Below are 17,695 nucleotides of genomic sequence, written 5' to 3'. Positions count from 1 at the left end.
GTGCAATACATAATAGACCTGCAAAATTCCTTGTTTTGGGAATTAATATGGCTTTATTGGTACTTAGTAAGTTTGCCAACATTTTCAGGGATGGCTCCCTTTTCTCGGTGAGTCTCAAAGACAATTTGGGAGAGTTGGCAAGTATGATTTTTTAAATGAGAAAAACAAACATAAACATAAAAACAAACAAACATAAAACTGTTGGGCTGGCCACGAGTACTAAAAAATAACAAAAAAGTAAAGACTATATATGCCATTATTTACTTCTTCAGGATAATCTTTACTTTGAACTCAACTTTTAGTCAAGGAATTGAAGATGAAATTGATATAAATAATGAAACAAACATCACTGATCTGCATTAAAACGTTTACTGGTCCCCAATGTCATACAAATATACAAACAGTCACCAGGTATAAAACATAATGCTAAGATTTGCAGAATTATCCTGAACACTCGCCCTTATTCTTGTCCTTCCCATGTAGTGTACCAGTAACAATCGTGTGCACTTATAAAAACAATACATAGATCTTCACATTAAAAAGAAAAAGATTCAGTATAAAATGGCTAAATGCATCTCCGGCAGGCGACTACTGATCAAGGGCTAGACATAAGCTTTAGAAGTTGAAGTACTTTCTCTCATCTCTTTGAACTGCATGAACTCATTGTCAGGTGGCTTGTTGTAGTTGTATATATTGCCTCTGCAAGAAAGAGAAAAATGCTTAAATTACATGTGTTATCAGGGTGTAGAGACATATGGCTGTCAATGAAGATTCTCGGTAGTGGAATACACACTGCCATATTACAGATGTCTCGTACAAAGTCAGGTTCCCTGTCAAGTGCAAGGGGGTCTGTTCTGATGTCCCCATATGTGTCTGATTTGGTATGGAGGCTTATAGATTCTTTTTTGTCACATATTAAAAAAATACATTCCATGCTCACTCGTAAGTATACCAGGTATTGTATAATAAGAAGCAGTCAGTCCAAAACAAGCTTGAACCAGTAATTCGATAAAATTTAAACTTTTACTGAAATCCACCATTTTGGTACAATGGTACAATCGTATCAGAGGAAAATCCATTTGGAGAATAATAGGTTGATGGCGCGTTTCAAAGTGCAAGACTTCTTTATTATAACCATAACATAACTTATGATTTAGGAGTCATGAATACGATTTTAACTGGATTTCAATAAAAGTTTCAATTTTATTGAAGTCCTGAATCAAGCATGTTTTGGACTGCTATCATCCTCGAATTTGGATCCTTTGCACTCATATGGACAGATGAGAGGGTTATATCTCCTTTATATTGTACTAGATGGTGGCCCGATTCTAACGCATCGGGTATTCTTGAATATGTATGTATGTATATAGCAGCCACATAGTATATAGCACAGCCCATGTAACACAGACAGCCACGTAGTATATAGCACAGTCACGTAGTATATAGGAGCCACGTAGTATATAGCAGCCACATAGTATATAACACAGCCCATGTAGTATATAACACAGCCACGTAGTATATAGCACAGCCATGTAGTATATAGCAGCCACTTAGTATATAGCAGCCACTTAGTATATAACACTGCCCATGTAGTATATAGCACAGCCGCGTAGTATATAACACAGCCCACGTAATATATAGCACAACCAACGTAATATATAACACAGCCCACGTAGTATATAACACAGCCCACACAGTATATAACACAGCCCACGTAACACAGACAGCCACGTAGTATATAGCACAGCCACGTAGTATATAGCATAGCCATGTAGTATATAGCAGCCACTTAGTATATAGCAGCCACTTAGCATATAACACTGCCCACATAGTACATAACACAGCCACGTAGTATATAACACAGCCCAAGTAATATATAGCGCAGCCCATGTAATATATAACACAGCCCACATAGTATATAACACTGCCCACGTAGTATATAACACTGCCCACGTAGTATATAACACTGCCCACGTAGTATATAACACAGCCCACGCAGTATATAACACTGCCCACGTAGTATATAACACTGCCCACATAGTATATAACACTGCCCACATAGTATATAACACTGCCCACGTAGTATATAACACTGCCCACGTAGTATATAGCACTGCCCACGTAGTATATAACACTGCCCATGCAGTATATAACACAGCCCACGTAGTATATAACACAGCCCACGCAGTATATAACACTGCCCACGTAGTATATAACACTGTCCACATAATATATAGCACAGCCCACGTAGTATATAACACTGCCCACGTAGTATATAGCAGCCACGCAGTATATAACACAGCCCAAGTACTATATAGCAGTGTGGGCATCATATCCCTGTTAAAAAAATAAATAAAATAAAAAATAGTTATATACTCACCCTCCGGCGGCCAATGGATCCAGGTGAGGCGTTTAGCAATGCTCCTCGCAACGCTCCAGTCCCAAGAATGCATTGCGGTCGCGCGAGATGATGATGTAGGGGTCTCGCGAGAGCACTACGTCATCATCTCACGAGATCGCAATGCATGGCCCAGAGCGTCGCGAGGAACAGGAAAGGCGCCGGAAGGTGAGAATAGCACGATTTGTTTTTTTAATTATTTTTAACATTAGATCTTATTACTATTGATGCTGCATAGGCAGCATCAATAGTAAAAAGTTCATCACATAGGGTTAATAGCGTTAACAGAATGCGTTACACCGCGTTATGCCGCGGTGTAACGTAGTTGGTTTAACGGACTGCTGCAACGCTATGTGGGTGGCGGGCGCTGATTGGGGGGGAGTAAGGAGGGGGCACTGACTGCAGGAAAGTAGGGAGTGGTCATTTCGCGGCCGGACTGTGCCCGTCGCTGATTGGTCGCCCGTCTGGATTAGGGGGAAAGACCTGCCCCCGGACGATAATCTGATCAATTTCTATGAAGAGGTAAGTTTCGGACTGGACCAAGGGAATGCGGTGGACGTAGTGTATATGGACTATTCCAAAGCTTTTGATACGGTGCCACACAAAAGGTTGATACATAAAGTAAGAATAATGGGGATAGCGGAAAATATGTGTAAGTGGGTTAAGAGCTGGCTCAGGGATAGGAAACAAAGGGTGGTTATTAATGGAGCACACTCGGACTGGGTCGCGGTTAGCAGTGGGGTACCACAGGGGTCAGTATTGGGCCCTCTTATTTTTAACATATTTATTAATGGTCTTGTAGGGGGCATACAGAGTGGAATTTCAATATTTGCAGATGACACTAAACTCTGCAGGGTAAACAATACAGAGGAGGACAATTTTATATTACAGGATGATTTATGTAAACTAGAAGCTTGGGCTGATAAATGGCAAATGAGCTTTAATGGGGATAAATGTAAGGTCATGCACTTGGGTAGAAGTAATAAGATGTATAACTATGTGCTTAATTCTAAAACTCTGGGCAAAACCGTCAATGAAAAAGACCTGGGAGTATGGGTGGATGACAAACTCACATTTAGTGGCCAGTGTCAGGCAGCTGCTACAAAGGCAAATAAAATAATGGGATGCATTAAAAGAGGCATAGATGCTCATGAGGAGAACATAATTTTACCTCTATACAAGTCACTAGTTTGACCACACTTAGAATACTGTGCACAGTTCTGGTGTCCGGTGTATAAGAAAGACATAGCTGAACTAGAGCGGGTGCAGAGAAGAGCGACCAAGGTTATTAGAGGACTGGGGGGTCTGCAATACCAAGATAGATTATTACACTTGGGGCTATTTAGTTTGGAAAAACGAAGGCTAAGGGGTGATCTTATGTTAATGTATACATATATGAGGGGACAGTACAAAGACCTTTCTGATGATCTTTTTAATCATAGACCTGAGACAGGGACAAGGGGGCATCCTCTACGTCTGGAGGAAAGAACGTTTAAGCATAATCACAGATGCGGATTCTTTACTGTAAGAGCAGTGAGACTATGGAACTCTCTGCCGTATGATGTTGTAATGAGTGATTCATTACTTAAATTTAAGAAGGGACTGGATGCCTTTCTTGAAAAGTATAATGTTACAGGTTATATACACTGGGTTCCTTGATAGGGCGTTGATCCAGGGAACTAGTCTGATTGCCGTATGTGGAGTCGGGAAGGAATTTTTTTCCCCAATGTGGAGCTTACTCTTTGCCACATGGGTTTTTTTTGCCTTCCTCTGGATCAACATGTTAGGGCATGTTAGGTTAGGCTATGGGTTGAACTAGAGGGACTTAAAGTCTTCCTTCAACCTTAATAACTATGTAACTATGTTACTATGATTTCACAGGTATGAGGGACAAATTTCAAAAGCGATTATTTCAGCAGTGCCAGGGACCCGAACTAAAAGAGCCACCTTGTCAGAATGCAGCATTAGTGCAGCACAAGGTGGCTCTTTTAGTTACAAACCCCAGGGGGGTGACAGGTTCCCTTTAAGCTTTTACAAGCAGCTATGTCCAACTCTAGCAGATTAACCCTTTAGAAGAAGCTTAGGCTTCTTTTTCTGTGCTGAATAATACACAAGGTCATCCAAGATCATGGCTGATATGCATTGATGAATTAATTCACCATGTTTGTTCTTTGCTATTTCCAAATTTATGAAAGAAAATAGCTGATCCGATTTACCCATTGTGTTTTATTGACCAACAAGTTAATCCAAAGGGCAAAACAGGCCCCGACCAGATCTTAGAATCTGACATCGTCCCCCTCGCATTGGCATCTTTTAGAGAAGAGAATCTCATCAGAGCTGTGCTCTACCAGGTCCAGTGAAAGCAAAACCGGCTTCCCTGTAAGGCCGCCGTCACACATGCGAGTTTTACGGACGTAAGAGCGCAGAAACTACGTACGTAAAACTCGCATAACATACGGCACAATGCTTCTCAATGGGTCTCGTCCTATCAGCCGTATATTACGGATCCGTAATATACGGCTTTCTACGGCCGTACAAAATCGCAGCATGCTGCGTTTGTCAGCGTATTGCGCAAAAAAAATCGCCAATGAAAGTCTATGGGGGCGAGAAAAATATGGATTCCACACGGACCAGCAGTGTGACTTGCGAGAAATACACAGCGGTGTTAGTGAAAAGTCAGTAATTCAATTGCCGGCTTTTCATTTCTCCTTCCCCAACCCGACAGGATATGAGACATGGTTTACATACAGTAAACAATCTCATATCCCCTTTTTTTTTGCATATTCCACACTACTAATGTTAGTAGTGTGTATGTGCAAAATTTCAGCGCTGTAGCTGCTAAAATAAAGGGTTAAATGGCGGAACAAATTGGCGTGGGCTCCCGCGCAATTTTCTCCGCCAGAGTGGTAAAGCCAGTGACTGACGGCAGATATTAATAGCCAGGAGAGGGTCCATGGTTATTGGCCCCCCCGTGGCTAAAAACATCTGCCCCCAGCCACCCCAGAAAAGGCACATCTGGAAGATGCGCCTATTCTGGCACTTGGCCACTCTCTTCCCACTCCCGTGTAGCGGTGGGATATGGGGTAATGAAGGGTTAATGCCACCTTGCTATTTTAAGGTGACATTAAGCCAGATTAATAATGGAAAGGCGTCAATTATGACACCTATCCATTATTAATCCAATTGTTTGAAAGGGTTAAAACACACACACACACATGATTTAAAAGTATTTTAATGAAATAAACACAGCGGTTGTTTTAATATTTTATTGCTCTCTCTATCCATTTGCAGACCCTCGCTTGGCAAAACAATTGTCATGATTCTCAATGGCGAGAGAACATAGCCCAGCATATATGAGAACTAGCTCTTGGAAGATGGAAACTATACTGACCATGAACTAAACCTGCCGCACAACTAGAAGTGGCCGGGTAGCATGCCTACGTTTTTATCCCTAGATGCCCAGCGCCAGCCGGAGAACTACCTAATCCTAGCAGAGGAAAAGACAGTCCTGGCTCACCTCTAGAGAAATTTTCCCAAAAGGCAGACAGAGGCCCCCACATATATTGGCGGTGATTTTAGATGAAATGACAAACGTAGTATGAAAATAGGTTTAGCAAAATCGAGGTCCGCTTACTAGATAGCATGAAGACAGAAAGGGCACTTTCATGGTCAGCAGAAAACCCTATCAAAACACCATCCAGAAATTACTTTAAGACTCTAGCATTAACTCATAACACCAGAGTGGCAATTTCCGCTCACAAGAGCTTTCCAGACACAGTAACGAAACAGCAGCTGTGAACAGGAACAAAATGCAAAAACACACAAGGACAAAAGTCCAACTTAGCTAGGAGTTGTCTAGTAGCAGGAACATGCACAGAAGGCTTCTGATTACATTGTTGACCGGCATGAAACTGACAGAGGAGCAAGGTTATATAGCGACTCCCACATCCTGATAGGAGCAGGTGAACAGAGGGGATGATGCACACAAGTACAATTCCACAAGTGGCCACCGGGGGAGCCCAGAATCCAATTTCACAACAGTACCCCCCCCTCAAGGAGGGGGCACCGAACCCTCACCAGAACCACCAGGGCGATCAGGACGAGCCCTATGAAAGGCACGGACAAGATCGGAGGCATGAACATCAGAGGCAGTGACCCAAGAATTATCCTCCTGACCGTATCCCTTCCATTTGACCAGATACTGGAGTTTCCGTCTGGAAACACGAGAGTCTAAGATCTTTTCCACAACGTACTCCAACTCACCCTCAACCAACACCGGAGCAGGAGGCTCAACGGAAGGCACAGCCGGTACCTCATACCTGCGCAACAATGACCGATGAAAAACATTATGAATCGAAAAGGATGCAGGGAGGTCCAAACGGAAGGACACAGGGTTAAGAATCTCCAATATCTTGTACGGGCCGATGAACCGAGGCTTAAACTTAGGAGAAGAAACCCTCATAGGGACAAAACGAGAAGACAACCACACCAAGTCCCCAACACAAAGCCGAGGACCAACACGACGACGGCGGTTGGCAAAAAGCTGAGTCTTCTCCTGGGACAACTTCAAATTGTCCACCACCTGCCCCCAAATCTGATGCAACCTCTCCACCACAGCATCCACTCCAGGACAATCCGAAGATTCCACTTGACCGGAGGAAAATCGAGGATGAAACCCCGAATTACAGAAAAACGGGGACACCAAGGTGGCAGAGCTGGCCCGATTATTGAGGGCGAACTCCGCCAAAGGCAAAAAAGCAACCCAATCATCCTGATCCGCAGACACAAAACACCTCAAATATGTCTCCAAGGTCTGATTAGTCCGCTCGGTCTGGCCATTAGTCTGAGGATGGAAAGCAGACGAAAAAGACAAATCTATGCCCATCCTAGCACAGAATGCCCGCCAAAATCTAGACACGAATTGGGTCCCTCTGTCAGAAACGATATTCTCCGGAATACCATGCAAACGAACAACATTTTGAAAAAACAGAGGAACCAACTCGGAAGAAGAAGGCAACTTAGGCAAGGGAACCAGATGGACCATCTTAGAGAAACGGTCACACACCACCCAGATGACAGACATCTTCTGAGAAACAGGCAGATCCGAAATAAAATCCATCGAGATGTGCGTCCAAGGCCTCTTCGGGATAGGCAAGGGCAACAACAATCCACTAGCCCGAGAACAACAAGGCTTGGCCCGAGCACAAACGTCACAAGACTGCACAAAGCCTCGCACATCTCGTGACAGGGAAGGCCACCAGAAGGACCTTGCCACCAAATCCCTGGTACCAAAGATTCCAGGATGACCTGCCAACGCAGAAGAATGAACCTCAGAGATGACTCTACTGGTCCAATCATCAGGAACAAACAGTCTACCAGGTGGGCAACGATCAGGTCTATCCGCCTGAAACTCCTGCAAGGCCCGCCGCAGGTCTGGAGAAACGGCAGACAATATCACTCCATCTTTAAGGATACCTGTGGGCTCAGAATTACCAGGGGAGTCAGGCTCAAAACTCCTAGAAAGGGCATCCGCCTTAACATTCTTAGAACCCGGTAGGTAAGACACCACAAAATTAAACCGAGAGAAAAACAACGACCAGCGCGCCTGTCTAGGATTCAGGCGCCTGGCAGACTCAAGGTAAATTAAATTTTTGTGGTCAGTCAATACCACCACCTGATGTCTGGCCCCCTCAAGCCAGTGACGCCACTCCTCAAAAGCCCACTTCATGGCCAAAAGCTCCCGATTCCCAATATCATAATTCCGCTCGGCGGGCGAAAATTTACGGGAAAAAAAGGCACAAGGTCTCATCACGGAGCAGTCGGAACTTCTCTGTGACAACACCGCCCCAGCTCCGATTTCAGAAGCGTCGACCTCAACCTGAAAAGGAAGAGCAACATCAGGCTGACGCAACACTGGGGCGGAAGAAAAGCGGCGCTTGAGCTCCCGAAAGGCCTCCACAGCATCAGGGGACCAATCAGCAACATCAGCACCCTTCTTAGTCAAATCAGTCAATGGTTTTACAACATCAGAAAAACCAGCAATAAATCGACGATAAAAGTTAGCAAAGCCCAAAAATTTCTGAAGACTCTTAAGAGAAGAGGGTTGCGTCCAATCACCAATAGCCTGAACCTTGACAGGATCCATCTCGATGGAAGAGGGGGAAAAAATGTATCCCAAGAAGGAAATCTTTTGAACCCCAAAAACACACTTAGAACCCTTCACACACAAGGAATTAGACCGCAAAACCTGAAAAACCCTCCTGACCTGCTGGACATGAGAGTCCCAGTCATCCGAAAAAATCAGAATATCATCCAGATACACAATCATAAATTTATCCAAATAATCGCGGAAAATGTCATGCATAAAGGACTGGAAGACTGAAGGGGCATTTGAAAGACCAAAAGGCATCACCAAATACTCAAAATGGCCCTCGGGCGTATTAAATGCGGTTTTCCACTCATCCCCCTGCTTGATTCGCACCAAATTATACGCCCCACGGAGATCAATCTTAGAGAACCACTTGGCCCCCTTTATACGAGCAAACAAATCAGTAAGCAGTGGTAACGGATATTGATATTTAACCGTGATTTTATTCAAAAGTCGATAATCAATACACGGCCTCAAAGAGCCGTCTTTCTTAGACACAAAGAAAAAACCGGCTCCTAAGGGAGATGACGAAGGACGAATATGTCCCTTTTCCAAGGACTCCTTTATATATTCTCGCATAGCCGCGTGTTCAGGCACAGACAGATTAAATAAACGACCCTTAGGGTATTTACTACCCGGGATCAAGTCTATGGCACAATCGCACTCCCGGTGCGGAGGTAGTGAACCAACCTTGGGTTCTTCAAAAACGTCACGAAAGTCAGACAAGAATTCAGGAATCTCAGAGGGAATAGATGATGAAATGGAAACCAAAGGTACGTCCCCATGAGTTCCTTTACATCCCCAGCTTAACACAGACATAGCTCTCCAGTCGAGGACTGGGTTATGAGATTGCAGCCATGGCAATCCCAGCACCAAAACATCATGTAGATTATACAGCACCAGAAAGCGAATAACCTCCTGGTGATCCGGATTAACACGCATAGTCACTTGTGTCCAGTATTGTGGTTTATTACTAGCCAATGGGGTGGAGTCAATCCCTTTCAGAGGTATCGGAGCCTCCAATGGCTCCAAATCATACCCACAGCGTTTGGCAAAGGACCAATCCATAAGACTCAAAGCAGCGCCAGAGTCGACATAGGCGTCCGCGGTAATAGATGACAAAGAACAAATCAGGGTCACAGATAGAATAAACTTAGACTGTAAAGTGCTAATTGAAACAGACTTGTCAGGCTTCTTAGTACGCTTAAAGCATGCTGATATAACATGAGTTGAATCACCACAATAGAAGCACAACCCATTTTTTCATCTAAAATTCTGCCGCTCGCTTCTGGACAGAATTCTATCACATTGCATATTTTCTGGCGTTTTCTCAGTAGACACCGCCAAATGGTGCACAGGTTTGCGCTCCCGCAGACGCCTATCGATCTGAATAGCCATCGTCATGGACTCATTCAGACTCGCAGGCACAGGGAACCCCACCATAACATCCTTAATGGCATCAGAGAGACCTTCTCTGAAAATCGCCGCCAGGGCGCACTCATTCCACTGAGTAAGCACAGACCATTTGCGGAATTTTTGGCAGTATATTCCAGCTTCATCTTGCCCCTGAGACAAGGACATCAAGGCCTTTTCCGCCTGAAGCTCTAAATGAGGTTCCTCATAAAGCAACCCCAAGGCCAGAAAAAACGCATCCACATTGAGCAACGCAGGATCCCCTGGTGCCAATGCAAAAGCCCAGTCCTGAGGGTCGCCCCGGAGCAAGGAAATTACAATCCTGACCTGCTGTGCAGGGTCTCCGGCAGAGCGAGACTTCAGGGACAAAAACAATTTGCAATTATTTTTAAAATTTTGAAAGTGAGATCTATTCCCCGAGAAGAATTCAGGCAAAGGAATTCTAGGCTCAGACATAGGTGCATGAACAACAAAATCTTGCAAATTTTGTACCTTTGTGGCGAGATTATTCAAACCTGTAGCTACACTCTGAAGATCCATTTGAAACAGGTGAACACAGAGCCATTCAAGGATTAGAAGGAGAGAAAGAGAGGAAGGCTGCAGTATAGGCAGACTAGCAAGTGATTCAATTAAGAGCACACTCAGAACTAGAGGGAAAAAAAAAAAAAAAAAAAATGTAGCAGACTTCTTTTTTCTCTCCTTTCTCAGCCAGTAATTTAACCCTTTTTTGGGCCGGTCAAACTGTCATGATTCTCAATGGCGAGAGAACATAGCCCAGCATATATGAGAACTAGCTCTTGGAAGATGGAAACTATACTGACCATGAACTAAACCTGCCGCACAACTAGAAGTGGCCGGGTAGCATGCCTACGTTTTTATCCCTAGATGCCCAGCGCCAGCCGGAGAACTACCTAATCCTAGCAGAGGAAAAGACAGTCCTGGCTCACCTCTAGAGAAATTTTCCCAAAAGGCAGACAGAGGCCCCCACATATATTGGCGGTGATTTTAGATGAAATGACAAACGTAGTATGAAAATAGGTTTAGCAAAATCGAGGTCCGCTTACTAGATAGCATGAAGACAGAAAGGGCACTTTCATGGTCAGCAGAAAACCCTATCAAAACACCATCCAGAAATTACTTTAAGACTCTAGCATTAACTCATAACACCAGAGTGGCAATTTCCGCTCACAAGAGCTTTCCAGACACAGTAACGAAACAGCAGCTGTGAACAGGAACAAAATGCAAAAACACACAAGGACAAAAGTCCAACTTAGCTAGGAGTTGTCTAGTAGCAGGAACATGCACAGAAGGCTTCTGATTACATTGTTGACCGGCATGAAACTGACAGAGGAGCAAGGTTATATAGCGACTCCCACATCCTGATAGGAGCAGGTGAACAGAGGGGATGATGCACACAAGTACAATTCCACAAGTGGCCACCGGGGGAGCCCAGAATCCAATTTCACAACAAACAATAAACCCACAATATACATACCTTCTGCTGACCCGTCACGTCCCACGAGATAATCCATCAGAAGGGGTTAAAATAATTTACAAGCAGGAGCCCTGCTAATGCAGCTGTGCTCGTGCTTGTAATTCCCCGGCGAATGAAGGAAATGTAGGTCATTGACCTACATTTCCTTCAGTCGCGGTGATGCGCCCCTGCTGGATGTTCTCATGAACTGCAGCCTGGGAACTTTTTCCCACGCTCCAGGTCATATGAGGACATCCACCAGGGGGTGCATCACCGCGACTGAAGGAAATGTAGGTCAATGACCTACATTTCCTTCATTCGCCGGGGAATTACAAGCACGAGCACAGCTGCATTTGCAGGGATCCTGCTTGTAAATTATTTTAACCCCTTCAGATGGATTACCTCGTGGGACGTGACGGGTCAGCAGAAGGTATGTATATTGTGGGTTTATTGTTTTGCCAAGCGAGGGTCTGCAAATGGATTGAGAGAGCAATAAAATATTAAAACAACCTCTGTGTTTATTTCATTAAAATACTTTTAAATCATGTGTGTGTGTGTTTTTTAACCCTTTCAAACAATTGGATTAATAATGGATAGGTGTCATAATTGACGCCTCTCCATTATTAATCTGGCTTAATGTCACCTTACAATAGCAAGGTGGCATTAACCCTTCATTACCCCATATCCCACCGCTACACGGGAATGGGAAGAGAGTGGCCAAGTGCCAGAACAGGCGCATCTTCCAGATGTGCCTTTTCTAGGGTGGCTGGGGGCAGATGTTTTTAGCCACGGGGGGGCCAATAACCATGGACCCTCTCCTGGCTATTAATATCTGCCGTCAGTCACTGGCTTTACCACTCTGGCGGAGAAAATTGCGCGGGAGCCCACGCCAATTTTTTCCGCCATTTAACCCTTTATTTTAGCAGCTACAGCGCCCAAATTTTGCATACACACACTACTAACATTAGTAGTGTGGAATATGCAAAATAAATGGGGATATGAGATGGTTTACTGTATGTAAACCATGTCTCATATCCTGTCGGGTTTGGGAAGGAGAAATGAAAAGCCGGCAATTGAATTACCGGCTTTTCACAGATATCGCGCTGTAGTAAATATAAATACAGACTATATATATATGTGTCTCAATGACATATATATATATATATATATATATATATATATATATATATATATATATACTGTATATATGTTTTCCCGAACATTTGAGCACATAAATCCATTAGATGTCGGTTTTGCAAGCCTGCGAGAAAATATCGCAGTACGGATGCCATACGGATTACATACGGAGGATGCCATGCGCAAAATACGCTGACACACCCTGCCTATGGATCACTATTTTGGGAACATTTCTCCGTATTACGGCCGTATTACGGCCGTAAAATACGGACCGTATTGTCTTACGCCGAGTGTGACGCCGGCCTAATATTGAGCTAAATCATCTAATTTGCTAATGACATACAGTATATTAGAGTAAAAAATTATAATTTCATCTACTGTCACTTTTTTCTTAGAAGGAACAGGTCCATCTTTTTGTAAGGTTCACACAATACAGATTTGATTTAGGTTTTTAAGAAGGTGCCCATTTAAAGGGTGATTTTGGTTCATTTTTTATTGGATTTCCCCTTTATATTGTAGGTATAAAACTTACAATAACCATGCTACATCTGGGAAATAAAGTAAAAAATCTACACCAAACAGTCATTTAACAAATGTGAAATAAATAATAATTCATGCTATAGGGCAATTTTTAAAAAGCCCCTTAAACTATAGTTATGGCCACCATGGCCTACTTCGCTGTCAGCTGCTAACATATTGTCTGGATTGTCAGCTGCTCTGCACATTTAGGTCATTGTAGTGACACAAGATGTCATTAGGACCTGATATTGGGGACTGGCAGCAGGAGACGCTATTAAGCACCAAACAGATGAACATCTTCACCCCAGTTCTGCAACTCCCCAAGTAGCTACTATGCAATGTACAGCCCTAAATGTCTAACAATCTCCTTACTAGAACTGCCACTGAACGCCACTTGCTTACTCTACTAAATCTACTGACTCGCCTCTCTAGAAACCACAAGTTCTTAGAACAATGACCATTAGTAAAGTTTTCCATTAAAGTTATTGCTTCCCATAAAGCATTATATAGTCAAAATAAATAGATGTTCCCTTAAAATTAAGTTTAGCATTATTGTTACCCGAGGTTGGAAAGTGTGCTTAAAAATATATTTTTAGGGTAACACTTCAGCAATTTTTTTGCACATGTAATGTACCGTAAAGTCACCAGCAATATTCTAGCTAGTTGCATCTATAACCTCTTTATTATGGACAGCTGTGTTGTGTGATCTCCAGTCCAAGTACATGCTCTCATGTGTTGACAGGAAGTCAGTCCTCAATTTCCTGTGAACTGAGAGCCACGGAAATTAGGGAGGTGCCGGTAGCGCCTTCTTGTCTGGCAGAATGAGTGTGTGCTGACTTGCTGACTTGCAGGAGTAATCAGCTCCCTGCTTCACTCAATTGGACAGCACCCTACTAAAGCTCTCCGCTTACTGCTGGTAGGTGCCACATTTTTCCTCTGGTTTGGCGCTACTATTCAGCCCCTGTTTTATCTATGAGGTTCTTGTTCTGACCTGAACCTATTTACTGACTATTTATCTGTCTCCTGATTTTGTAACTTGACTGCCCTCCGGATTCTTACCCAGCTACCTGACCACTTCTACCAGCCAGCAGCCTGCTCCGTGGCCCCAACCCAGAGGCCCCTGTGTAAGTCCAGATAACTTTACAGGTGCGGCTAGCGCTAGGTATGCCTTGGTAGCCATTTTTAGAGCGTGACCACTGACAGAGAACCATTACACTTTGATTGTCCTCCCCATGTAGCTAAAGATATGAGCATAGATTTATGAAAGTGTCTAATAGACAAACTGTCTTCGTTACTGAATCACGCCACAGCTTTCACATTGTATTGTGCTCATGAAAAATGGGAGCTGTGCTCTGATTAGGCAACAATTATATTTTTCTTTAGACAGTTTCATAAATCGTCCATATAATTTCTGCTTCACAAAAAAGTGTAATGATGCAGTAGGTGAATGCATATCCTTACACCAAGGCTGGATGCCGCCCTTCTGGAGTGGGACTGCCTATTGCCTGCATGCCATCAGATACTGGCAGCCATCAAGGCGATTTGTGGGTGAAGCAGATGTGCTGTTCATGGAGTGATATCTACAAAAGGGCTTTATTCCTGTCATGGAAAGCAATACATTTGGTGACCTTGACACAGATGTGACATATAAAGATAAGAGAGATTAAAAAGTGAGATAAAAATCTGCGATCCTGTGTGATATTGCCCCTATAAACATCCCTGGTAAGGCCACATCTAGAAGATGGAATCCAGTTTTTGGGCTCCACATGCTTAAATTGATAGTTGAAAGCTAGAGAGGGTTGAAAGGCAAACAACGCAATTATTAAACGGGAGGATGGGAGGTCTCTTTTAGGGCGCAGACAGACGGCCGTATAAATTGGCCCGCAATGCACGGACTGTCACTGCTCTCCTGACCCAAGAGTGACAGCTGCATAGAAATATATGAAGCTGCCAAGCCCAAGTCCGGAAAGACGCCGGCCAGTCTGTTCATTTTGTTCCGATTTATATGGCCATCTCACTGTGCCCTTATAATAGGATGTTATAAAAATTACCGTAAATATGCTCAGTTTAGAAAAAAAGAGAGGAATATCCACATGATACATGTATATTGTGGTTCGCTATCATGCTGTGACCTCAACATCTGAGTGCAATTACTCTAAATGTATGTAGTACTGTCATGGTGCTGCACTGGGTAGGAGTAAAATGCTTGTACAGGAACACACACGTGATTATTGTACCTACCCTTTTTTCGCAGTTTTATTCTTTTTCTTGTAAGAACAACACAGAAGAGAACCACCAAGAATAGCCAGTACCGATCCAGCCCATCCAATATATAGTGCAGTGCCAAGCTCATACCTGATAGGGAAATATGGTATTAGTATTGTATCTGCAGAATATTCCTAATCTACAGTATCTAATTATCGATCTCTCTATCTATAGTATGTATCTATTTATCTACAGTATCTATCTATTTATCTACAGTATCTATCTATCTACAGTATCTATCTATCTATTTACAGTATCTGTCTATCTATTTATCTACAGTATCTATCTATCTATCTATCTATCTATCTATCTATCTATCTATCTATTTATCTACAGTATCTGTCTATCTATCTATCTATCTATCTACAGTATCTATCTATCTATCTATCTATTTATCTACAGTATCTATCTACAGTATCTAGCTATCTATTTATCTACAGTATCTAACTATCTATCTATCTATCTATCTATCTACAGTATCTATCTACAGTATCTATCTATCTATTTATCTACAGTATCTATCTATCTATCTACAGTATCTGTCTATCTATCTATCTATTTATCTACAGTATCTGTCTATCTATCTACAGTATCTATCTATTTATCTACAGTATCTATCTATCTATCTACAGTATCTGTCTATCTATCTACAGTATCTGTCTATCTATCTATCTACAGTATCTACAGTATCTATCTATCTACAGTATCTATCTACAGTATCTATCTATCTATCTACAGTATCTATCTATCTATCTACAGTATCTATCTATCTATCTACAGTATCTATCTATGTATCTACAGTATCTATCTATCTATCTATCTATCTATCTATCTATCTATCTATCTATCTATCTATCTATCTATCTATCTACTGTATCTATCTATCTAATAGAAGACAATTTGGCAGCACTACCAAAAAAACCCGGGCTGAAATAAAACCTATTAAGGTGATGTCCAAACCTCCAAAATAGAAAATAAAAAAAAACACGCAGCACTCCAAAAATAAAGTGAAAAACCGTGGCTTTACTGATCCATTAGCATGAAACGTTTCAACAGATTTCTCTGCCTTTCTCAAGCTTTTCTCGACCCATCTTTACAATTTCAGTAGTATCCGCATCCTGGTGGATCAGGGAGCCAAAGGCATGTGGGGAGGAATGATACTAAATGAGGGGCTGATATTGAGTGAGAGGCTGTAGGGGCCATCATACGGAGAGAGGGGATGTGGGATTGATTATACTGAGCGAGGGGCTGTGGGGGTCGTCATACTGAGTAGAGTGCTGTGGATCCATCATACTTAGTGAGGGTCTGTTATACTGAGTAGGGACTGCCGCATCATACTAAGGAGCCATCATACCGAGTGGGGGCTGTGATAGTGTTTGAGGGAACTATGGGAACATCATACTGTGGGAGAGGAACTTTAAGGGCATTATGCTGTGGGCATATTACATGTGTTGTGGGCACTGTGGGGGCTTCTTATAGTACACGTGGGAACTGTGGAATGAAATTGTGAGGGAGGATTCGCTGTGGGGATATCATACTATGTGTGGGGGGTTGGCAATTTTGGGAACATCCTACTCTATAATGGCCATGAAAGGTGATAATGGTTGAGAACACTTTGGGGTGTAGGGGCTTCGATAGGGGCATGACAACTGTGTACGTGCCACAAGACATGTCCCTCTCACTGTCTATAAAAGTTGGAAGAAATGACCGCGCCTATGTCGCCAAATATTTTTTGGGGGATGACCCAATTAGAACTTTTGCTATGGGGCCTCATGATTTATATGTATGCCCCTATCTCCATGTCACTAGTATTTTTGGATTGTCAAGAGTAGTCCGAAAATTAAGAGATTATTACCTTGCACAAACAAGGAAAAAGATAAATAAAAGAGCAAACGCATGAAATGTTCTCAGAGGTTCAACCAGAAGTAACACACCCTGCCGGAGGAGCTCTGCTTAGTAGTAGAGACGCTTGTCATGAAGGGACTGACTTAGGCTACGTTCACATTTGCGATGTGCGCCGCAGCGTCGGCGACGCAACGCACAACGCAAATGTGAACGCATGCACAACGCAGCGTTTTGTGACGCATGCGTCCTTTTTTTGCTTGATTTTGGACACACAAAAAATGCAACTTGCTGCGTCCTGTGCGCCCTGACGCGTGCGCCGCAGCGACACATGTGTCACAAAATGCAAATGCAATGCATGTCCATGCGCCCCCATGTTAAATATAGGGGTGCATGACGCATGCGGCGACGCAGCGGCGCCCGACGCTGCGTCGCACAACGCTAATGTGAACGTAGCCTAACTGAGACCGCAGTGGGAGGTAATAACACCATTTGTATT

The 17,695-nt window shown here is 43.1% G+C and overlaps 1 protein-coding gene across 2 annotated transcripts in view; it reads right to left on the bottom strand.

The window, feature by feature from the left end:
- Positions 1-353: 353 nt before the first annotated feature.
- LOC143808440 (claudin-10-like) overlaps positions 354-17,695 on the bottom strand; it is a 113,052-nt gene continuing 95,710 nt past the window's right edge. For both annotated transcript variants that reach the window (XM_077291111.1, XM_077291112.1), the window contains 2 exons: positions 15,331-15,444; positions 354-699 (listed from right to left, as the gene is read on the bottom strand). In XM_077291111.1, the coding sequence (XP_077147226.1) occupies positions 603-699; positions 15,331-15,444 (211 nt within the window). In that variant the 3' untranslated portion in view covers positions 354-602. The remainder of the gene's footprint in view (positions 700-15,330; positions 15,445-17,695) is intronic.

Source organism: Ranitomeya variabilis, chromosome 2 (assembly GCF_051348905.1).
Source record: "Ranitomeya variabilis isolate aRanVar5 chromosome 2, aRanVar5.hap1, whole genome shotgun sequence".
NCBI classification, from domain to species: domain Eukaryota; kingdom Metazoa; phylum Chordata; class Amphibia; order Anura; family Dendrobatidae; genus Ranitomeya; species Ranitomeya variabilis.
Note: the sequence above shows the minus strand (reverse complement) of the source record. Positions and strands in the feature narration are given on the sequence as shown.